At 40.0% G+C, this 23,496-nt stretch overlaps 4 protein-coding genes across 6 annotated transcripts in view; 1 reads left to right on the top strand and 3 right to left on the bottom strand.

Moving 5' to 3' along the window:
- Positions 1–1,590: 1,590 nt before the first annotated feature.
- LOC146972122 (ferroportin) lies at positions 1,591–6,159 on the bottom strand. Its single transcript, XM_085801941.1, has 8 exons — positions 5,985–6,159; positions 5,824–5,891; positions 5,499–5,658; positions 5,071–5,186; positions 4,734–4,860; positions 4,320–4,574; positions 2,899–3,579; positions 1,591–2,506 (listed from the first exon to the last, which is right to left on the bottom strand). Exons 1-8 carry the CDS (start codon positions 6,103–6,105, stop codon positions 2,247–2,249), a joined length of 1,788 nt encoding a protein of 595 aa, XP_085658067.1. The 5' UTR covers positions 6,106–6,159; the 3' UTR covers positions 1,591–2,246.
- Positions 6,160–7,419: 1,260 nt separating this feature from the next.
- LOC146972121 (sodium-dependent neutral amino acid transporter B(0)AT3-like) lies at positions 7,420–11,837 on the bottom strand. The gene is made up of 12 exons (XM_085801940.1): positions 11,563–11,837; positions 10,928–11,068; positions 10,621–10,758; positions 10,331–10,512; positions 10,019–10,129; positions 9,812–9,924; positions 9,603–9,731; positions 9,188–9,344; positions 8,894–9,098; positions 8,351–8,510; positions 8,104–8,266; positions 7,420–7,994 (listed from the first exon to the last, which is right to left on the bottom strand). The coding sequence occupies exons 1-12, from the start codon at positions 11,735–11,737 to the stop codon at positions 7,800–7,802; spliced, it is 1,869 nt and encodes a 622-aa protein (XP_085658066.1). The 5' UTR covers positions 11,738–11,837; the 3' UTR covers positions 7,420–7,799.
- A 764-nt stretch (positions 11,838–12,601) lies between these two features.
- Positions 12,602–16,488, bottom strand: slc6a19b (solute carrier family 6 member 19b). Its single transcript, XM_085801890.1, has 11 exons — positions 16,313–16,488; positions 16,094–16,231; positions 15,816–15,997; positions 15,619–15,729; positions 15,283–15,395; positions 15,074–15,202; positions 14,819–14,975; positions 14,498–14,702; positions 14,260–14,419; positions 13,211–13,373; positions 12,602–13,107 (listed from the first exon to the last, which is right to left on the bottom strand). Exons 1-11 carry the CDS (start codon positions 16,443–16,445, stop codon positions 12,943–12,945), a joined length of 1,656 nt encoding a protein of 551 aa, XP_085658016.1. The 5' UTR covers positions 16,446–16,488; the 3' UTR covers positions 12,602–12,942.
- A 2,882-nt stretch (positions 16,489–19,370) lies between these two features.
- The window catches only part of fhod3b (formin homology 2 domain containing 3b), an 87,164-nt gene continuing 83,038 nt past the window's right edge, over positions 19,371–23,496 (top strand). For all 3 annotated transcript variants that reach the window (XM_085801939.1, XM_085801937.1, XM_085801936.1), the window contains exon 1: positions 19,371–19,893. In XM_085801939.1, the coding sequence (XP_085658065.1) occupies positions 19,729–19,893 (165 nt within the window). In that variant the 5' untranslated portion in view covers positions 19,371–19,728. The remainder of the gene's footprint in view (positions 19,894–23,496) is intronic.

Raw genomic sequence — 23,496 nt, 5'->3', positions numbered from 1 at the left:
GGTGTGCCAGTGTATTGAATAACCAAAGTGAGCATATGCCATTGTGACGTTGGACACTGTAGGTGAGAATCTGGATTTCCAAGTCCTTCAATGCTACACGAAACCCCTCTTGAAAACTCATGATGATGATGGTTGATACTGTAGCTATGTCTTTTTCCTGCTGTGATCTCCAGATGATTGTCAGAACTAGTGTTACGTGAGCTGGTACTGATGATTTACACAGAATCCTTACAGTAGATGCAGTGTTAAGACCCTGTGTGTTGTAGTTGTAGTGCACCAAAGCCTAAAAGCTCTCCTGCACTGGTTTAGTGATGACCATTTAATGTGACATTGACCCCTACTGGACACAAAAAGCCATTACATTTGCATATATGGTTGCTGTATCTCCCTTGGTTGTGATATCTTTATGTCCTCAGCATTTATGTCCTATGCAAATGTTTTATATCTCAGGTCCTCTTCTTGCAATTTCCCTTTTACATTAGTGGTATTTCTACCAACGACCACAACAAGCGTTCTACAAGCTACAGCTTGTTTCAGACTGATAATGAATTTATTCCACCTGTAGTAATAAATCCCAGGTTGTGTAAGCTCTCGTAGTTGAGCCACAGCTTGAACAATGTTGGCAGCAAAATCTCGATTAACCCCTTTGAACTTACATGAATGGATTCTGTGAATGTATCTAAAGTCCACAAACCATATGCCTGTCCCTTTTTACTGGAATCATTCTTACAGAAAAGAGTAACATTAAATTGTGGGGGTTGAATTAATGACTTTATTTACTCATTGGGCTGTGAATTAATAGGGTCAGTGACATTTTATTTAGATGACTAAGTTGAAGCGTAGCATGTGTATCATTTTATTTTACATTATGAATATTTATTTGTTGACTATTCTGTTCAGAAGACTTGAGGCCAAATCCTCTTCAGTCATCTTTATAATCATAATAGTTAGTCTGAAAAAATAACGACAACATAAAATACGGAAATTTCACAGGAAAATTATACAAATATATTGAGATGTATTGCTGGTTGTATGACAGAAGGTTAAACTTGATGTTTTTTCCACTGTACATGAAGGAGATATGAAAACATACAGTAGTTGAGAGTAATTCCCAAGTCATATTCCCAACAGTGTTCTGGTTTTTAGTTGAGGTAAGGTAAAGTTTAGTTCATCAGAACTACAAAAGAATGAAGCAAAATTTAAAACAATCCTGCCAATAGCAGTGATCGACATTTGCTATCAACACATAGCTATCACTGATTTCAAACATGTCACAAAATGAAGATTGCTTTCCGCTTTGATTTCTATAAAACTATTAGTCTCACTCTTTATATGGGAAGGAAAGAAAGTTTGGAAACTATTTTTATTTATCTAAGTACACAAGCAATTAGAATAAAATAGTTTGAATCGAAGTTTGACTTAAGTACATGATGCGATATGATCTTTTTTGTTATAATCCATGAGCCAGGTTTACATGCATAAAAGAAAGGCAAATGTTTGATTCATCCACAGAGAAACAAACCAGGGGAAGGAAATACTTCGTCCTTTCACTTCTGTCCATTAAAAGGGGGGTGCCTTTCTGATTTAATTAATCAAACAATCTCACATCAAGTTCCCTTTATGTTCCTTTCTGGACATCCTGGAATATTTCCAAGTGGACGGATCAGTAACATCGATGCCACTTGTAAAAAATACTGTCTTGTCTTGTTTATATTTTCATGTATCACTGTTAAGTTTTCCTCACGACACCAGTTCTTAACTGAGTGAAGGTTCGAAAAATCTCTCCATCCATCCACCCTCCCATCCAAAAAGCTATGTAAGTTAACAGGCTTGTTTGATGAAAGTCTTGCAGTAATCCTGTAGGGTTTCCAAAGGCATGTGCTGGTGCCTTAGCCGTTACCTTTGTGTCCTGTTGTACATTAGATTAGGACAGTTCCCCTGGAGGTACCATTGCTGCATTTATTGTAGCCACCTCAACGTATGTACACGAAGGGAGAGCGTGTCTCCCACTCTACTTCACCTGAGTTCTTGTTTGCTGCCGTGGCACATGGCCCCGCAGGAAGAAAGCAACCGAGGTGTGACAGGCACTTGCTGAGTTGTGCTGAAATGAATGGCTACGTTGGGAGTGGAGTGTTGCAATAAGATTGCTGTAGGAACAGGAGGGAGACATTCATTTCACAGGTGCAGAGTGGAGTCAGTGCTGGTGCAAGCATCTCATGCCTGGATGTGTGGGTCTCGTCTGCTCCTTAAGTGTCGTGGCGGCGTTTTCTCTTGGCTTTGTGCGCATACATGAAGTACATAGTGTGCCCAGTGGTGATGAATAATACAGAAATGATAACTAGGATGCCAAAGTGCTGTGGCTGTGGAGCAGAGATGACCATTATGAAGTGAAGCAGATCCATCAGGTAATTCATAGAGCTCTGCACCCCGTTTACCACACCCCTTTCTGACTCAGAGATGTTCTCCTGCAGGAGCTGGGTCACTGTCAGATCGAAGGACCACAGACCTAAAACACAGATGGCATTGTTGTTTAAAAATTTACCTGGCATTTCAGTTGATCTAAAGATTTAACAGTTGGGCATCCATCCAGAGTGAATTGGGAACAGTCCACAAACATTTACCGGTACTAGGCCTTTTTTAAAGCTCATACCAACTTTATGATATACTGTATGTCTGTAGGGCATCCCTGGCCCACTGACATTATTGCATTCTCTGACATTGCAACTGCACTGTTGACTCTTGGGTTAAAATACACAATAATAGTTACAGTGTCTGCCATGCCCATGTATGAGTCAGGCTTTACAGTCGACAGCACTGTCATGCATTTTCTAATAATATACAGTAGTATACTGTTGGTGTCTGTTAAATCAATTCACCTTCAGATGTTTGTCTACTCACCGATGCGTGCTGTGATGACCCCCAAGAACAGCAGGATGATGGAGATGTAGGATTCTGGCGCTGTGCCAGAGGGCACATTGTCAAAAAGTACAGTGTTGTTGGTCCAGTGAATGGAGGAGCGGTCCGGAAGCAGTGGCTGATTGCTGCCTCCTCTTAGAGGATAAGTATGTTTCTGCTTTTGGCTTGCCATCCCCCCAAGTTCAGTAGAGGAGTTGGAGGTAATGTAGGGCATCAGCAAGCTAAGATCCATGGGGCTGCCAGGGGCAAACACAGAGCACACACACAGCAGCAAGCAGCCCAGGTGGAGGCAGCTTGAGATGATTCCTGTGTTAACCAGGCCGTAGGTTTTCCTGAGTCTGGTGAACATCACGGTGCCCATCAGCCCTGTGATAGCTGATACACCCATCAATAGACTAAGGAGAGAGCCGCTTATACCCTGAGTGTAGGCATAGCCAGTGGTGATGCAGTCGAAGCCCAGAACTGTGGTGTAGAGGAAAGCTAGACCCATTCCTGCCAGGAAGACATCCTGTCGATAGTAGGCCCTCCAACCGTCCTTACAGGTGCTCACCAACCAGCGAAACCTCCGGAAACACAGCGGCAGGTTTGTGATTTCTTTTAGGGGCAGGCTTATGTTGAAGTTGCCTTCTGTCAGAGGTTGAGGTTGTGCGACCATACGTTCCCCTGATGAGAAACAGGAATTTTACCCATCACTTGCATCAATCACATAAACAAACCGCAGTCGATGTCCTACAGTACACCCTTCACATTATCTGCCAAGTAAAGACCATCTACACTAACATGTGTTATGCTTCACTGAAGCTTTGGAGCTGGATCATTCTTGTTCTATGAATTAAACCAATTTAATGTGATTACAGAGAATTACGGAACTGACAGCACCCATCAGATCCATTATAGTTGATAGTTCTGGGCTAATTACAGTGTTTTATAATTCAACAAAGGCATCCTATCACAATCAAGAGGACCGTAATGTTAACATTTTAAATTATATGCAATTTTTCTGATGTCATTTCAAAGAACCGCCAGGGTATTTAGAGAGAAATTGTAATCATTCTCTTAACATGAAAATCGACAGAAATCCCACTAGATAGCACTTGTAAGTTAACGCTGTCCAGCTCTTAATCCTGACATCAAAGCAAATTTTCAAAATTAAATTGAAATCCGAGTTCAAATTTAAGATGATGGATCTCTTTAGCTACTCTATGTCATTGCTAACAAAGCCTAAAACAAGTTTGGCAAAGTTTAGCCTGTTTTTATTTTGCATGTCTATGAGGTGGCTTAACATGTGTACTGTAGGACTCCATGATGCTGTCTCCCTTTGGCATATTTTCCTGTAAATTTGCATTCTCATGTTAAATTCTAGGAATACAGAAATTATTAACTTAAAAAATGTCTACCCATACCTTGCAAGCTGCTTCTCTCCATACTCTGCAGATACACCTCATCCTCCTCTGACGCTGGTGGTTTAATGGAAAGAGCAGGGACGATGCGGTACACCCGTGACAAGAAGAAGAACTCCACAATGAGAGACACAAGGTTCCAGCCCAGGATGAAGCCACAGCCAACTACATTGGAGGCCAGGGTCATGACCTGTCCCACCGCTAGTGGGGCCAGGATGTTAGTCACCTGATCTATCCGCCTCATGGTTGCATTCATTCCTTTTGTTAGGATCAAAGACACAGAGGTTAATGAGCTTTCGCTGGAGTTTTAGCAAGACCAGAGACATACCAGTTCCTGAAATCCTCTGTGATGCAAGCCTACAACAAACATGGGATACAAAACCAACATTTACAAAAACAGAGCGCAAATCCCCTCACCAGCTAAGTGACCTCGGTTGTAGCCTGTGATAACAACAATCCAGTCCCTCTGAATGGCAATGGTCAGCGCTGTACTTGCAAGGTTTGCCACATCTGCCAGGACGATCACCACCGTATAACAAACCACCTTGTGTGAGTTTTGCGATGCAACATGTTACTATGACAGCACAGAGTAGCCACAAGCTCAGAAGCAGAGACAACAGGGACACAGGACAGAGGGGACAACAGCAGCAATAACTCCTCTGTGTATCAGTCATGGTGAGTATCCTGTTTGCAGATCAACAAGGTATTGAGTTATAAAAAATAATTATTAGTCAAATGTGTAGTATCTACTCACAGTAAGCCATCCGTCCCAGATCTGTTCAATCCTTTGCTTATATGAGAACACCAACATGAGCACAATGCTACATACTGTCACTGAGATGTTCTGAATGAAAAGAGACGCATGTGCAACTAAAAGAGGAGACAAGAAAAAGAAACTGTTTTAGACTCTCAGAACATTAGTAATGTATATAAGAAATGAAGGCCTGCTTTGACAGATGTGAGTCAGTGGCTGTGAAACTTGTGCTTTTTGTCCTGCTGGGGTTGAGTCTAGCTATCAAACCAGAGACTGATTTATGGGTAAATACAATTTATCACCTGGTGAGATAGGAAACCAGCACACCTCTGTGCCCAAGATTGAAATCCAGTGATCTATATCGCTGTCCTGTGATATATTGCATACTGAAATGTTCAAACGTGTGTGTGTGAAATAGTCGTGCATACCTTTATTTCTGGGATTGCGATCAACCCAGTCTCCAATCAAAGCCCCAAGCAGGAGCACTGACCCAGCCACTACCAATCCAAACACCGCAGTCAACAGCAGGTTACGGCCGTACAGCTCAATCAGGAACACAGAGATAGCAAAGTGCCACATGCGGTCACCCTGTGTAAATCAACATAAACACATCACATCATCCTTATTCGTTGTTTTGAAAGAGGCTGTCCGTACGTTGTCACACCGTTTACAATAAGTAACCTTGCAGTTATTTAAGTTTCCTTGTGTTATCTATTGCTCCAGGAATCTGTTTCTTCAGGAAATGATTCTTACCCACATTGACAATGCTCCACTGACATAGATGAGAAACTTGGGACCCTTGAGGTAGATAAGAGCTGAACCTTACGAGGAAATGCATGAAAATGGAATAAGCACACTTTATATTTGCTTCAAACACATCACATCAATTCTTATAGATTTAAAGTTGAGTTCACCTGGTACATTCCTGGCTCTATTAGCTCTCGCATCCCTGATGTCATCCGACTCGAACTCGACCACAACCCCACCACACTGGGAGGCATCTGCTCGCTGGGACATCGCCTGGAGTAGGATCATGGTTCCAAAAAACAGTTGAACTTTTCGCACTCTTGCTCCATTGTTGATAGTACAGTGTTACAGTACTGTAGGTCATAGGGCTCAATCACTGAGATATTTCGAAAGACAGTTTAGTCCCCTTTGTCCTACTAAGGTTGCTTTGTTATTGGGGACTGTGTTTCGTGTTTAAGCCACTTACAAGTATGCTGGCTATTTACTTGTTAGCAGTTGTATAACAACACCAAAAAATCAACAGCATCTTTTCATCTCAGCTAGCAACTTGATGCAACAAAAGTTGAAACACCGTGTCCTTTTGAACTCAACAAACCACCTTAAACTCTGTGACAGTGACACCATGACTGTGCCACATCTAGTTTAACCAGTTCAAATATAAAAGAGACATCAATAATGGCTGCAATGGGTCAGTAAGTCAGATTGTGAAGGAGGAAAAAAATTAAGCAACAGCAACAACAAATCAACAATAAGACCTATGTCAGGTATTTAGATACGGCAGAACTGAAAGTAGCGTTAGCCTGACTCCTTGCATAGCTCTATAAATGCAATCTTTAACTGACAACAGTTACAGCTCTCATAAGTCATCGCAGGGTCAAATCGTCACCTTTTGTTATGATGTTTCACTCAATCCTTGCTGTTGTTCCTCGATGATGTATCTTGTGCCATATATCCTACATTGGGATGCTAGTCTTTCCTGAGAGCTGGAATTCAAGCTGTAGTAGTTTGAAAGGCTTAATAACATCACAGTGTTCAAGTGCACCATTGTATGAAAGTGCCAGAAAAGCAGAACAGGCAGAGGGGACAACAAAGGCAGCCAGCATATTCCAAAGCACGTGACACCGGGGGGACAATATCACTGTCCACCCACACCACAAAAAAGGATAACAGTGTAACTCGTATGACTCAAAATACACACACACATGCGCATGGCAAGTGAGCACATGCATGCACCCTCACACACACAAGCACAGCCCTACTACATACACCCACATGCACTGTTGACGTGCAAAAAAGTTACATAAAGGACACATCATGCAACACTACATCACTCTTCACTCTTGTAGTTAGAAAGCACATTACTATATTATATCACATGAAATCCTTTCCCCTTGTTCCTTGGCCCATGATGCATAGTATGAATAGCAACAATAATGCATCGCCTGAACATACAAAGACACATTTTCTACAAACATCCACTCGTGTCATTGCTTGTACACTCTGTACATGTGACATTTTTTAGGAAAACTAATAATGAGCTTATCGCAAACCATTCAGAAAAGTTATCCATCGCCCTCCTATTCACAGCATGAACACAGGAAATTAACTGTTGTCTTCCTTTAATCAAATATCAACACAAATTGTATTCTCTATTCCAGCCTTTTTTTAATCAGCTAATATTTTTCTCAGGGATATTGTGCCTGCATTGATTTGATCTGGCTGACTCTGTTTGCATTTCCTTCCCCATTGTAAATACACATGTGTAAATTAAGACAAAATTGATGTATTTTAATTTAGCAAATATACTAAAATTACAGCTGCGACTGCCAGCACACTGAAGTAGTGACAATATAGTTCAAACTGTAATGAAATTCACGGCTTACAAAATTACACTATACAAAGACAGAAAAAAAAAAGAAATACAATGAGAAGTTAGTCAGTAGTCCTGATTACCAATCTGATAGAAGAGCAAAAACTTTAATTCACAAGTCTCCGTTAGAGAATTCATTTGCATATGGGTTTTGATTGTGCCTGTTCATGAGGTACTTCTTTAGGAAACCGATGAATCTGTACAGAGCCACAAGAGGGATGGACACGATGGGAAGGACAGATAGGAGCACACAGATAACAAAAACCCATTCAGGATAGTGCAGAACATCAGCAAGGGGGAAGTTCACCTGTGGGGGTAATGGAGTGGAAAGTCAGTGTTGTTCCTTTCTTTTCAGTTTGTGCCAGATTTAGTAAATTCAACATGGTGCTGCTGTAGAGGGGCCAATTCTGCCTTACGTAATCTGGGTTCCAGACGTTATACGTTGGTCGTTTTTCTGCCTCTATTATAACGTACGCGACGAAAACCACAAGTAACATGAAAGGGCTGATGAAGCGCCAAGTAGCCTGCCAGTAGATGTTCGGCCTCCGACCTGTCATCCATTCAATGTCGTCATTAAACCTGTGGACGTGGGAACTCGATGTCAGATCATTCAAATATGTTATAATTTTGCATATATAATCATGTCACGAATTACAATATCACCTGTTAATTCCATAGATGTACACCACACTGATGATCTCGAAGAACGCTATGATGAGCAGAGGCATGGATCCCACATAGCTGTTGAAAATCTCCAGCCAGTAGTTTCCAGATCCCAAAGTGAAGATGAGAGCCACAGTGAAGGAAACAAGGCATATTAACCCTGTGAGTAAAGAGCAAAATACAAGAAATGTATATGAAATTTCTGATGATTTCATTTTTTTGATAATGAATATACTGAACATGCTTTATAGACAACTTTTCACAGTCTACCAATATGAAAGTAATTTGAAATTTTAAAGAATAGTGTTTTGCTGAAAACAGGTATTCTGATGTAGCAGATGTTCATGTTTTTTCCACACGTGTGAACTATTTAATTTCAATAGGACTGAATTAACATAAGAAATTTCGGTGTTCCTACCAAAACTAATCTCTCCAAAAAACACATTTTGCTTTGCAACTGCATCTGGGCTTTTTTTTTTTTTTTATTATCGATGTGACAGTATAAACAACATAAACACAATATAATTAGATGTTTGACTTAACCTGTGAAAACCTCCTTAGGAAGCCAGGGTGGAACCACATGCAGGTCCAGCAGAGGGGTGAGGACCCCCTCCAGATTTCCAAACATGGAGGACAGGCCCAGGCTGAAGAGCATTACAAAGAACAGCACTGCCCATACCTGAGAGCCTGGCATTTTTATCACCGCCTCAGTGAACACAATGAAGGCCAGCCCAGTTCCAGATGTGCTCTACAGGTAAACAGTGATACATAATCTCATACACAACCTCACTAAACCTTATTTGGAAAATCATTTTGATAGTATCAGATAAAAAATACCTGGTCCAGGAAAGTCTGAAGATTGCAGTTTTTTAGATTGAGGCTTTCGACCTCTGAGGGATCAGTTGCATTGAGATAGTTTAACCACTTATCATAGTTTTGAAGAGTTATGTTTTGATCCCCAATGTTAAATGCATTTGTCAGTCTTAGTATGTTCCTAAAATCGACAAGATATTAAAGCAGTTAATTCTACAGTTAAAACATCTCTTCTGATAATAATTAGAGTATGTGTTTCACATAATAATCTTATGTATGAGTGATAACTGTAGTGTATATACTATAGTCGGCATGGGACTATTCCTTTGGGGTCTACTAATGACACAATTGTCAGTTGTATTCTATTGATAATAAGATATAATTATAGAGCTGAATACACTGCATTATAGCACACCATATTTTCTTCAGTAGTACATACCAATTTTGGCAATCATTGTAGTCTTCATTTGCTTTAAATCCAAGAATGGCAAAAATAGGAATTGATGCATATATCGATGTAAAGCTGTTCACACACCCAACAATTAGGGCATCTCTCTCGCAATCATTCCTGCAAAGACAGAATATTATCTCTTTTGTCTAAATTCTGTGTATCACACAATAGATGAAAACTGTTTCAAATTTCCTTACTTTTGTGCATTATAACTGGAAAAGGCAATAAGTCCCCCAAAGGCCAAAGACAAAGAGAAAAAGATCTGAGTAGCAGCATCCAGCCAGACTTTAGGATTCTTCAATGTTTCCCACTGTGATGAACATATTCATTTTTAGTTTGTTTGCAGATTTTACTGTAAATGTATGTGGAAATATTCAACTGTTTCAGTCAGAAAGCAAACTTACATTTGGAGTGAAGAGATATATTAAGCCATCACTTGCCCCAGGCAGAGTCAAGGCTCTGACCAAGAAGATGCTCAGAACAAAATACGGAAAAGTGGCAGTGACATAAATGGCCTGTTGAAAAAGTTTTGACATTGAATTGATATTTAATATCAAACATATACACCTGTATTCCATGTGTAGATTGTGGCAACATCAGCTAGTTCCTTGTCAGAGTGCAGGTCATTTTGAAAGGGAGATAAATCAATGGGCAGGACAAAATAACAGTAGATTTGTGAATATTATGTTTCAGCTTAAATCAAATGAATAGATTACCTTTCCAATAGTCTCAATTCCACGGATGAAGCAGATGTATACAAGGCACCAAGCAGATGCTAGACACAACACGAGCCACCATTGTACCGACCCACTGGTCTCGATGTCTGGTGTTATGTTGAGTGTTTCACGATACCAAAAATAGTTCACTGGTGAACTCTTTTCACATTCAGTTACATAACCTGTGCCAAAGAGATTAGATGATGATATTGTGATGAATTAATTGGCTTTTCTGTGTTTTTCTTTAGTTTTTATTATATTATTCATATTATTCATGATGAAAAAGTTACCTGTGTGATTCATGTTTACTGGGCAGTCCCTCCAAGGAAGGGGGTTTTGAAAGGAGTGGAAGAAGTACCAGAGGATCCAGGCCAGGATCATGTTGTAGAACAGACCAACAAAGAAGGATACTGCCATGGAGGCCACACCTGTGTATAAACATAGAGGTTTCCCAATGTATGTGCAGTATGTATATATGTGAGTTATTTTTAAGGCAGTCATAAATTTATGTTTTACTGTTAATTCCCCCATTTGGCATCCTGACCTTTTGAGTCAATTCAAAATGGGTTCACATTCATTGATGCCAAACCTTCTCACCTAAACCTCCCAGATATGGGGAGATTGAGTTCCACACTCCAACACTTCCCATGCGGAGCCGTTGCCCGATGGCCAGTTCCATGTGCAACAGAGGAAGTCCCTCAAACACCAAGGCAATGACATAAGGAATCAGGAAGGCCCCTTGAAGTAAAGAGAGTGTGTAAGTAAATATGAGTTGAAACAATAAATATGACTCTGTATTGTTGAGGTCATTCAGTTTCTGATTACATTTTATCATCAACAGCCTCAGAGCTTTATCACACTCACTTACAGTAAGGTGTCAAGGTGTAGGTTAAATAAAAATTGAGATTAATCAATCTTTTTCACATCAAAAGAAAACAAAAATCAAGAGCATTGATAAAACTTAAGGAAATATGTAGCTCTTATATTAATGTACCTGTTAATGTAACAGCGAGTTACAGTTACAGAATGGGAGGTAAGTAGAAATGATAACAATCCATATACATAATTTGAGATGTATCTTAAAGATCAAAATCAAAATTAAGTAAGAAACATACATCAAAAAATTTAGTTTGTGTTTGTGTGTGAAGTGAAAAGCCAGATTTATATCAGATTTAAGTATTTGTTTTAACATTATGAAGCGTATTGTAACACTGTAAATGAAATTATCTTACCTCCACCATAGGTCTGACACAAATATGGAAATCTCCACACATTACCAAGTCCCACAGCAAAACCTATGCAGGTAAGCAGATATTGAACTTTATTGTCCCACTCTGGCCTTTCAGTCTTCTCCTTCTCTCTAGAACTTCCAGCTTCTCCAGCTATCACCATTTCCTCCTTCGTCATTTTTGGTATATTTTAGGAGGCAAGCCCAAATCTCTTTTTGTCTGACTTTTACCACTACTTGGTCCAAAGAGAGCCTACTCACTGCCAACCTGTGAATATCAGGAGTCAGGGACGTTTGCTTTATCAGCTTTGTGTTTCTTGCTGGCTCTTGAAGCTGTGGGAACAATGGAGCCTGTTTATTTAATAAAAAGCCCTTGTATAAAGCGGCATATCATGCTGATAACAGAGGCAGTTGATTGCAATACAAAGCAGCATAAATACAGAACCCAGGGAGTGAAAGTGTGAGAGTGCACATGCCTTTTTTAATTTGATACAATTTACATTACTGATATTTGAACACAGTCTGAGTTATTTTAGCCGACAGCGATCAAACACTATTTACAGCATTTATAAACATCATGAAATTCCTTATCAGAAGCGGTCTGAACAAAACATTGCTATTATATTCTATTGTTCAAAAAAACAGAATCATAAAGGGAATACTGTGTAATAAAACAAAGTAATTTACTAATAAGAGGGGATGCAGAAATACAGAGATTAAAATAGCATAATGCATCTGATAAAGTCATCTGATACAGTCCACTGTTAATGTCACAACAGTGACTCCAGCTGGACAGACAGGTACAGTGTAAGTACATGGCTCCAAGTCCAGCTCCCAGGCAGAAGCTCCTAATTGTTTGATTACATGACATTACACTATAGCATAACATACTTAACCAAATTGGAAAATCAAGTCTCAACAGGTCTATGCTGTAGATATGAAAAATAAAATGGACGTCAATTGCTTGCAGTAAGTGGAAACAAATTACAATGATGTGCAACTCATTAAAGTTGCAGTACCTTATTGAGGTTTTATTGATATTTGGTATTATCTCCTGTACATTATGTTGTTTTTAGTCATGCTTGCACCAGCCCTATAGAGGCAGATAGACAGACAGGTGCAACAGGTTCTTCCAGAAACCAATGTTGCTACTTGACAAATAAATTATAGTAGAATAAGGCAATGAGCCACTGCTGCTGAAGCAGTCTTTTATCAAACAGGAAACAGGCTGACTTTAAAGCAAAGAGGAAATGTTAAGTAACTGGAAAGTAACTGGAGCTTTATTATAAGAAAACTGTGCCTACTATTTTTATTGTATATTATTCAAATATATTTATTTGAATTTGAATGAAGAAAATTGTGCTGCAGAATTGTTGATTTGAATTTAGTCAGAGAAGTTGATGTCTTGTGACGTGTCCTTCCTCCTGGTAGTAAAGCATTTCCAGACAGCAATAACAGGTATTGCAAGACTCGGTATTCCTGCCAAGATGAAGATTAGCACATAGGACCAGGCAGGATATGGCTTCTCCTCTAGCGTAGGGAAGTTCTCCTGAAAAGAGAGAGAAAAATGTTTTTGTTTTTTTTAGTTTTTATGGTACATAATGGTATGCAATAAATTATCATCATCCATAGTTTAGTTAATTCATATTCACCGATTCAGGATCCCAGGCTTTGTAAACGATGTTTTCAGTTACTTTAGTGACGAAGTAAAATATCAAGATGACAAGCATAATGAGTGGACTGATGACTCTCCATGTCGCCTGCCAGAAGAAGTTGGGTTTGTGTCCAATCATGAACTTTATATCATCATTGAATCTAGGAGGACAATGACAGACATCAAGGCTTGAGCAGTTAATCAAAAATAGCCATTTTTAAATGTACAAATTAACCATTTTGGAGCTACAAAGATGCCCTGGCCTACAATTCTCCAGATTTAAGATATTAATACAGACCCCAGGAAAAGTCATGACAATTTTTCAGTGAAAACGAAAATGACCATTTCCGCTTAAATTCAAACTCATATTTTATTCCCAGTATATATGAAACTGATCTTAATATGATGTATGGTATATCTTATTGTACCAGAGCCTCCCAGCCTGCTCCACAAAACTGTCAAACAGCTTCTTCCACCAGGCTGTCAGGATGCTGAACTCTGCCCACTACCTCCCCCCTCTGCCGCCTTTACATTGCTTCCATATGCACTTTACTTTGCACTACAGCCACTAATGTACATAGGTGATTTTATATATTATGTTTTATTTTCTACAGCATTTAATTTATATCTATAATATTTATCTCAGGTGGGAGAGAAACGACTTCTCGATTCTTCTGTATGTAAAAATCTTTGAGTCTTGAACCTTTCAGCCATACCATGTACTGCACTGACAAGAAACAAGCTTCATTTGTAAATGTGGTGCAGTAATGAAGGGATAGGAAAAGTCACTTAGTTACTTTCTGAAGCAGAAGGTAAAACAAACTGAAGGATAATGCTCTAAATGTCAAAGCAACAGCAGGGCAGAACTATCAACTTGCACATAATGAATAATAAGTGTATCTGCACTGGCTTATGTTATAAGTCACAACTATTTTTGTTAGTCTTTTATGGACTTCCTTTTTCAAGGATCAAAAACTGCTTGATTAAGCACTAGTAATAAGAACCCCAACAACATATAAACAGAGTTTACACCAAAATGTATATTACCTGTCAATCCCATATATGTATACCACTGAGAACATTTCACAGAAAGCTACAACTAACAAAGGGATGGATCCTCCATAGGTGTCAAAGATTGAAAGCCAATAGTTCCCTGAGCCTTGCAGAAATATCAGACCGACCAGGCAGCAGAATATGCACGTTAGACCTGAAGGAGAGGGAAGAAATTAGGAAATGTACTAGAACCCCTTGTTAATTGAAAATGAGACAACAGATGCTGACTTACCGGTGATGACCTCTTTTGGCCATTTCTTAGGGAAAATCTTAAGGTCTTGCAAGGGCACTATAACTCCCTCAATATTACCAAACATGGATGACAGGCCAAGACAGAAGAGCATAATGAAGAAAAGGACGGCCCACAACGGTGCAAGGGGCATCTTGGTGATAGCCTCAGTGAACACAATGAAGGCTAAACCAGTTCCTTCAACACCCTAGGCCGAAACACAGCACAGAAATGCAGTAGAATGTTAGATGCATAATTTTCACTCAAATTGAAGCTGCTGCCTTGGCGCGTAAATAATCTTACTCAAACCTGCTGAAATCTTACCTCACTGAGAAAAGTATCTAAGTTGCAGGTTTTCAGAGCCAGCCCTTGAATAACATCGGGGCGTGTTTCATTAAAATGCTTAACAACCTGATCATAGTTGCTTTCAGTGACGTCACCCTCGGCAAGGTCAAACACATTTAATAGTGCCATGATGTTTCTGAAACCCAAAATGCATTAGATTTAAGAGGTTTTTTTACAGTTGATGTATTGCTGAAGACGTTGAAATACAGCTTGTCAAAGAAAGCCATAATGTACCCAGCCACACAGTTGTCAAATCTCTCAGTTGCCCTGAAGCCAATGATGGTGTAAATGACAGTTGCAGCGTAGACGGAGGTGATGCCATTGATGATTGAAATGATCACTGCATCCTGTTCACAGTTGTTACTAAAGGGGAAAAAAAGTTTTTAGTACAGTGCATATAACTTGAGGTGGCACAGCCTTAATAAACAACATGACACACTTACTGCACGGAGTTGTAGCTGGAGAAAGAAATGAGACCACCAAAAGCAAGGGAGAAGGAATAGAAAACCTGTGCGCCCGCATCAAGCCATGTTGTTGGCTTTGCCAGCTCTGCTAACTGAAAATCTTAGTGTGTTAAAACATTTTGCAATTATATGGCTCCACTGATGAGGAATGAAGGTTACAGTATATTCAGATACAGTACAACAGCTAAAATGTGGTTATTAAAAAATTTAAAAATACTCCGAACCAAAACATCTGTATAAAATGTTCTCACTGTAATTATCAAACAGCATTACAACAAATGTATAAACATTTGGATTTGTATAAAAACAACTTACATCTGGCGTGAAGAGAAACTTAATTCCACTCAAAGAGCCTTTCAAAGTCAGTCCTCTGATCAGAAATATTGTCAGCACCACATATGGAAGGGTTGATGTCACATACACAGCCTTGGGGAAAATAAGATATTTACAAAATTATTGTTCAGCCGATTCAACTATTTTCTCGTAACAATGTAGGAAGAAATGTGATGCACCTTCCCAGTGGTTTCAATCCCACGAATGATGCAAACATAGAGCAGAGACCACGCACAAATATGGCACAACAGTGTCCACCACTGCAGCCCACCATCCTCTTCAATTGTAGGAGTTGTGTTCAGGGTCTCTCTGTACCAGAAATAGTCCACGGGGGAGCTCCTCTCACACTCAGAGGTAAATCCTGAATGTAACGAGAATGTGCAACACTCAAGTTAAAATAATTATTTTTTAACATTACTCCTCTTTATGTAGGGGTATAGTATGATTATAGCAATACCTGTTAAGTTTTCATTCAAGGGGCATTGGCTCCAAGGCAGAGGCTCTTGAAAAGAGTTGAAAAAATACCACAAAATCCAAGCAATGATGGTGTTGTAGTAGAGACTGATCGTCAGAGACACACACATGGATGCAATACCTGCAAGTGAATGTGAAAGTTTTTCTTTTAAGTTACCTTTTCTTCAAGTTGCAGCAATTACTATGCAGAAATGTTGCTTACCAATGCCAGTCAGACAAGGATGAATTGTAGACCACACTCCAAAGCTTCCTCTTCTTAAACGTTGACCAATGGCAAACTCAAGATGCAGAAGTGGGATTCCTTCAAGGACCAGTAGGATCAGAAACGGTATCATAAATGCACCTGGAGTAAAGGCAAAATGTGACCAACTTTAATGATGGTTTGACAGCGCATCATCATCAATAAATCCTGATCTGTTTTGATACCCAGATCAAGTTCTGAAGAACAGAGTACATCTTATCACAAGAGGAAACAAAGAAACTTCATATTAAGCAGTAAATGGGATTACATTTCGACATTGACGCCAGTTATGCTTGATACACAATGAGCATGTGCAGAGATAAAGACGGTGAATGAAGCTAGGTTTATAGTGCAATGTACACACACACTAAAGCCTTCGCAGCACTTTACAAGACACTAAGTTTCTTATCTGAACAGAATAGTTACAAGCCATGTTTTTGAGTCCACACTGTTGAACGTGACTTAAGATGCTTAACGGATTTTACAAGGATATAGTCATTACTGTGGTCTTGTGGTCTTGTGATACTGGTAATGAACAACTTTACTTGTGCAGTTCCTGTATTCTATAGATCTCATCAACATGCTTATTGTAGCAGGAGTTTGCAAAAGTTTAGCAAGGCTTCTTTGTTTTTATCACACATTTCATACACTTAGGCAAATCAAAGTGTTTTACAGAGCAATAAAATATAAAACACAATACAGGGTACAGATATGAATACAGAAAAGATAGTACAGAAAACACAATCCAAAGTAAAGATGATTTGGATTGGAAAGATACTGCGATACTTCTATACTAGGCTACCCAAAATATTAAAAATTTGGTGGCAATAGAAAACAGACATACTCATCTAGGTCTGGATTGGACAAATTAATGTATGAATATTTTTCTTTTTCTTCAGAAACATTAATCAATTATGGAATAAGGACATGAAAGCATCACTTGCCTCCTCCGTGACTCTGACACAGATAGGGGAAACGCCAGACATTTCCGAGTCCAACGCAAAACCCCACACAGGTCAGCATGTACTGGGCCTTGTTGTCCCATTTTGGTCTGTCTCCAACCTCTTCCTCCTCCACCTTCTCCAACTGTTGGTGGGACAATATCCTGTCCTCCAGGCCCGGATTGGGGAGTTTCAGCTTCATGATCTGACAAACACTGCAGGAGTGTAGTGATACAATAGTGCACTGTACAGCCCTGGAATGTAAATTGCAGCTCACGCTGAGATGTGCTGTAGCCTACCTCTGGCTGTGGTACCAGAGAGCATCAGCTGGAGGTGTACAGCCTTTAAATCCTCTGCAGAGCAACAACGCAGATGACAGTTATTATCTAGAGTCTTATCATGGGGCAGGGTCAACGCTCAAGGGTCACTTTACCTTTCATAGGATTTATTGTGGGTAACACCTTAATGAGTCATCTAGATTCTAGAGTGTTCATCCTATTCACTGTAAGTATGTAATAAAAAGTGGCATATCAAACCTCAGTAGTATTGTAATTGATAAATTATGTTTTTATAACGACAGTAACTCTGGAATCATTTAGGGAAAATAGTATTGAGCACCCATCCCTATTCTAGCCACTCAGAGTGTTACATTTATTTTCCAAATTGTTAAGTTATCCATCTTTATGATTGAGTTATGACTTAAAAATATGCTTACATTTGTCATGTTTTATATATGACATTTATATATATATTACATTAATTATCAGTCAGACATTCACAGACGTTTAAACTAGTACAAAAATAGCTAGTGTAATGACAAAAAGCACAATATTGTGTATTACAGTATGAATCATGTGTTGTTTATTATTAGGGGAGACCGGGGATGGTTGTAACAGCATCACTTTCACCAATAAGGGATAACATTCGAGTTATGTGATCAATATCATGTGTATCCACTCACTCCCTGACATTGCATGTGAATTTGCATGGCTGTGTCAATAAGTGTGTACAGTAGGTTTTACAGCTGAAAAACATTTTTTTTAGGTCAGAAACTAATATTTTTGGACCAAGCCTAAATTTTGACTAGTATCGATACCGTTGAAGTTTGAATTAGGTAACTTGTATAAGATGAAAGAGCAGGTTCCTACTGTAGGTAAAATATGAGTCATTTCATTAATGTTTATTTCAAACCCCCATGCTGACAGGGGTGGGGATGGATGTAGGATGTAACACCTTTTATCTTTGTTGTTTTATTAAGTGCCATTACTGTAAGTGTCACCATCTTTCCTGGAATTTTACATGGACTAAGAGCTGCTTCTGACTTCCTGCTGAAGGTTTACATTCATACATGTTCACCATTCACTGGTATTATCAGAAGATGTTCTTTAAGACAGCTTTCTAATATTAGGATACACACCACTGTCACTGTTCTTCATTTAGCCATCAGTGATTAGTTCTTTTTGTTCATACTGAACCACAGAAAGATGCTTTAGTGTTGGAACATGCACAATAAACTTACGTAGGTGCATGTTTTTTTGGTTTGGTCTCAGTTTTTAGTTTTTGGTTGTGTTGTAACAGTGGCACTCCTTGCATTTGACATCAAATAGTGAATTATGTGAAATAGTTTGAGAAGTTTAAGGCATTGCTATTAGTAGAGAACAAATGAGGGGACTTTTTATGTCAAAATTTGGGAGCCCTACCATGAACACTCTGCATGTTATGGGAGCTGAGAGTGTTACAACCATCCCTGGTCTCCCCTGCTGGGTGTGTTGTTCTCAAAAACACCTCCGAAAAACAGCTGTTTTCAGCTTGTCTATCCATACTGGCTCTGTTTGTGTATCTGCCATCGACAGTTTCAATCCTAAAGTGTGTTTGTTGATGTGTTTAACACGCGTCACGATGCTGCAAGCTGAAGTGCAGTGCAGTGCAGTTTTTTCCCCCCTGTACTTTTCTCTCTCGCCGCTGGAGGCCGACATTGCGCCTGTAATTCGAGCTGCGGCGGCCGGCTGAGGTCTGGCTGCTGTGTGTCCCCCTGGCAGAGTTTGTGCTTGAGGAGGGAGCCGCTTCCCATCGCTCTCACAGACCAGGCGCCAAGTGTAGCAGTCCCGTCCGCAGTCTGCCTCAGCACCTCAAGCGCCCGCAATGCCCTTGGATACTGCCGCCCCGCTCATACCCACACCGCTCTGACAAACCGTATCTCTGAAGGAGGTACCCTGGATCTTTACTTTTGGGACTCTTGTGTACACTGTCCTGCGTCCTCCGAGCTGCGTGAAGCGAATGGAGAAGGTCCAAGGATAACAGAGGGTGCAGGATTTTGCTACTGCAGAAGACCTGCCGGTAGTTCTCTGGCCGGGAGGGTTTTTTGCGCGTCTGTCACAGGCTGCCGTGTCGCATCCACTATTTTGATCATCCAAAACAGCCTTGCATGGATACATCATGGCTACGTTAATATGCAGGGTGCAGTTCTTAGATGATACTGATCCATTTAACAGCACCAATTTCCCTGAGCCCACCAGACCACCTCTCTACACATTCAGGGAAGATATTCCTCTGATAAATCAGATTGCTGGAGTCCACCGGCTGCTAAAAGCCCCACAGAAGGTATGCAGACCTCTCTAGTTTCTTTATTTCTGCTTTTGTTCATGTGCGTTTTCAATGGTTTTGGTGAAGAGTCTACCCCTTAAAGAATCTAAATTAATAATTAGCTTGAACATGTTGATGGGGTTACCAGCAAACAAACCTAATGAACCATGGATTGACTCAGTGACTTGAAGGAGTTTGCTGATAGGCTGTGGGATGCTGATGCAGCATCAACACATCTATCTAACAGTTTGCTGCATGCACATTGTCAGTATATTAGGCCTATAGGTGTTTGGTGTTGAGGTGATATTAGGCTGAAGTAGGCAGCCATTATTTGACTGAGGAGAGGCAGGCATTTGTTAATGTTTACCTAAACCACAACACTAATCCCCTTTCTGTTGAACATGCTTTATATTCATCATCTTGACTTTAGGTGACCTTTCAAAATCTGGAAAAGTTTTGGTATTTAGTGTGAGAGAAAAGTAGCAAACGAATGATTATAAATGGTACACTGAAGATATTACTAATGATTGTTTGATTTCACTGCAAAATGTAATCTGTCCTCAATTTTGGTTGGATTATTCTTGTCTTAACTATGAAATAACTGAAGAAAAATACTAAGCCTACTTCACATTTGCATCAGTGATGTCAATTTTGAAGGCATGAAGTCCACATAGGAAACCATTTCTGCTATTGTCACAGCCCCAATTAGAGTAGGTGGGGGCAAATGACCAGCTGGGCAGTTGCTGAGAGATGGAAGAGGGTAATTCCTGACCTGGGTTGTCCTAGATCTGGGGATTTGCATTGGAAGCCACCTGATCTCATGACTTTTCATGTATTTTTAAACTATCAAGACAATTTTTTAAACATATTTTTGTGTTTTCACATCTTCATCTTTTCAGCATATTTAGTTATTTCCTTGGTCAAAGGCAGAATGCATTTTGCTCTGCCTCCACACTTGTATTTGGTAAGCTGCATCACGCCCATCTTCATTTATTCCTAGCTCTCTGGGAAGGTAAAACAGTACTCATTGTTTTGGTTGCAAAAGTTGGCCTTCTCAAGATCCACAACTGCACAGCAGTTAAGCAGCTCAAAATAACTGAGTGTTCCTCTTTGGTACGGTGTAATTGCCCTGTTTAAGTTTCCCTAAAGAAAGCCAGTGACAAATAATGAAAATGTAAAACCATTTTGAGTTTTTTTTTTTTTTTTGGAGACCTCTGAATGCTGTTGAGATATGCTTGCATCACTCTTCTGATTAGACCATGTGCAACCAAACACATCTCCAAAAGGCCTCATCTACTGACCCTTGAATTTAAACAGTAAAGGGGCCACAGCATCTGAGGTTGAGCCTTTTATTGAGCATTCTTCTTAGTCTGGTCAGGAAGTCGCGTAAATAGAAAGTTAATTTGGGTCTTTCTTCATTCTGTCAGATCAGTGGTACTCCATCTTGTTTGAGTAGAGTTGGTAAGATAAGTCATGGAAGCCTCAGGATGCTGTGGATCACCACAAGCCTGGCTCTCATTCTGCAGCCCACTCAGCCTGACCAGCAGGATGGGATGGGAACACTTTCCACTGTTTGAGAGAGGAGAGGGAAGCGGGTAGAATTAAAAACACAAACAAAGAGCTGATGTACTTTGCACAGTCGACTGGTCTCAGTTTAGCAGTAGGCCAGCTGGACCACAAACTAGACAGAGAGGGAGTACCAGCGGTAGGCTTCGCACTGCCTGGTTAGTGAGATTTGGTCACATGGGCATTAGTGGTTAGCAATAACTTGAGGGAGCAACGCTTGTGCTTGTCATGAAGGAGAAAGAAGAATAACAATCAGGTGGATGAAAAGACTGTGTCACCATGTTTGAGCAACAAGGTCTCTGAATCAACCCCCCCAAAAGTTCCAAGAAGGGACTTTGGTATGACCCTCTTAAGATCTTTGACAACAGACCTGTTGTCTTTGAGCTCTGTCTCTATGGTGCAGGTCAATTGGGTATAAATAGCACACTGCTAACACATGGTGCCGAGGGAATCAGAACAGCTTGCATATGCGGTATCCTGGGCTGTTCCTGTCAGTTTCAGTCTGCAGTCTCAAGAGGGAGGATCTGTTCCTGTGGATATGTGTTTTTGTGTGGTTGTTGTTTATACTTGATGTGTGTGTTGGATTGAGTTGTACATGGGTTGGTGCCTTGGCTGCACTACTGTACCGACTCAAACATCAATTAGGAATAACTGTCGGTTTTAGGAAGCAAAAGCCATTATGCAGAGCTTTGATTTGATAGCCATAAAGAGTCACAGTATACATGTGTTGTGTAGCAACAACAGCTTTGTCAGGGCAGCAGGCAGAGATCAGTATCACTTTTTCATCCTCTGACCTTTTTGAAAATGCCATCCCACCATGTAATGTGTTATTGTAATAGTACTGTTGATTATTCTGAAACCGTGCATAGAAATGTAAACACCTCTTTATGATAAAGAGACCATTATTCATCCGTACAGAACTGCAGCATCTTTTATAACAAGGCACCCACTACCTGACTCAGCCATTTGATTTAGTCATGAATAATACATTGTCCTTTTCAGATGACGTAACATGCAAACTGTTCAGAATCTGTTGGTATTATTCCAAATCTACAGTTTTTTTGTCAGCACAAATCATTTGGTAGTCCTTCGTGTGCTCTCTTCTCTGTCAGTGCTTTGTAGTTTGTGTCTCGGTGGCCTTGAGGCCTTGCTGCAGTTTGCAAAGCACAAATCAAGGGAGGGAAAATGTGGCTAAGTCTTGGAGAATGGACTCTCACTTTACCAATTTCAATTTTTGGGCCGGTTGTTTTCCTGCATTTTTTCTTAAGAAATTACAGACTCCTATAATGAGAAGTTATGTTAAATGCTGTAAAATACAGGTTCCTCATCCATGCCTGTCAGAGCTCCTTTGAATTCTTTTACACATTGTTATGCAGAGTTGAGGTTTTGCCGGTCTCTGCATTTTGGAGAGTTTTTTCTCAGCAGAGAGCTCCTTGCAGAAGAATGCAGCATCTGTGGATAGACTCATCCTCTACATGCTTGACAGGAATTTAAGATTACTGTTGTGGTTTCTCTTTCATGCATCAAGTGTGTTTTAATGTGTTTTAGATTACTTGCCTTCAGAGAAACACCACAAATACCATCCTCACCTTTATCAAACAAACATCAGGCTTTTAAAGTGGCTTATTGTAATTCCTCTTGTTTGATTTGGAGTCCGGTGCAGTTGTAGATTTGCTAACACGGGGTTAACATTTTCACAAAACCATGCACAAGACAGTGTTGTTGTTCTTATTAGGTTATTATGAGTTTCAAATGGGCAAGATGTATGTGCTATCTCATTCCAGATGTCTTTCCTTTGTGGAAGACAAAGACATTTGGAGTGAGATAGCAGTTTTAAATTGGAAATTGCATGGTGTTTATTTTTAGTCCTTTCTGCCTTAACTGCCTCCCTGGTCAGTGGACCACAGTATGGTGGTTTAAGGGAGAGGCCAGACCTCAGTGTGTGAGCAGAGCACTTATGGTTACTTCGCTGGACTTGGCCATCACAGAGCCACCCTGGGTTCAAGTCCTGGGCGGGGGACAGTTAAGGAAGACTGCCACTGCTAATCTGGTAAC

The sequence above is a fragment of the Trachurus japonicus genome, chromosome 16, assembly GCF_045865225.1.
Source record: "Trachurus japonicus isolate A0001 chromosome 16, Traja_1.0".
NCBI classification, from domain to species: Eukaryota; Metazoa; Chordata; class Actinopteri; order Carangiformes; family Carangidae; genus Trachurus; species Trachurus japonicus.
This window is presented reverse-complemented; position numbering and strand designations above follow the sequence as displayed.

What these genes read in the sequence shown, in the direction of transcription:
- LOC146972122 (XM_085801941.1), bottom strand. Translation starts at nt 6,105, where the DNA reads ATGATCCTACTCCAGGCGATGTCCCAGCGAGCAGATGCCTCCCAGTGT. An exon ending in TAGAGCCAGGAATGTACCAG is followed by an intron (nt 5,892 to 5,984) that starts GTGAACTCAACT and finishes TTTCCTCGTAAG; the next exon opens with GTTCAGCTCTTATCTACCTC. An exon ending in CAACCGAGGTCACTTAGCTG is followed by an intron (nt 4,575 to 4,733) that starts GTGAGGGGATTT and finishes TCCTAACAAAAG; the next exon opens with GAATGAATGCAACCATGAGG.
- slc6a19b (XM_085801890.1), bottom strand. Translation starts at nt 16,445, where the DNA reads ATGATACCGTTTCTGATCCTACTGGTCCTTGAAGGAATCCCACTTCTG. An exon ending in AGTTTCTCTTCACGCCAGAT is followed by an intron (nt 15,396 to 15,618) that starts GTAAGTTGTTTT and finishes TAAGATTTTCAG; the next exon opens with TTAGCAGAGCTGGCAAAGCC. An exon ending in TCCAGCTACAACTCCGTGCA is followed by an intron (nt 15,203 to 15,282) that starts GTAAGTGTGTCA and finishes TTTCCCCTTTAG; the next exon opens with TAACAACTGTGAACAGGATG.
- LOC146972121 (XM_085801940.1), bottom strand. Translation starts at nt 11,737, where the DNA reads ATGACGAAGGAGGAAATGGTGATAGCTGGAGAAGCTGGAAGTTCTAGA. An exon ending in AGTAAACATGAATCACACAG is followed by an intron (nt 10,513 to 10,620) that starts GTAACTTTTTCA and finishes TCTTTGGCACAG; the next exon opens with GTTATGTAACTGAATGTGAA. An exon ending in TATATCTCTTCACTCCAAAT is followed by an intron (nt 9,925 to 10,018) that starts GTAAGTTTGCTT and finishes TGTTCATCACAG; the next exon opens with TGGGAAACATTGAAGAATCC.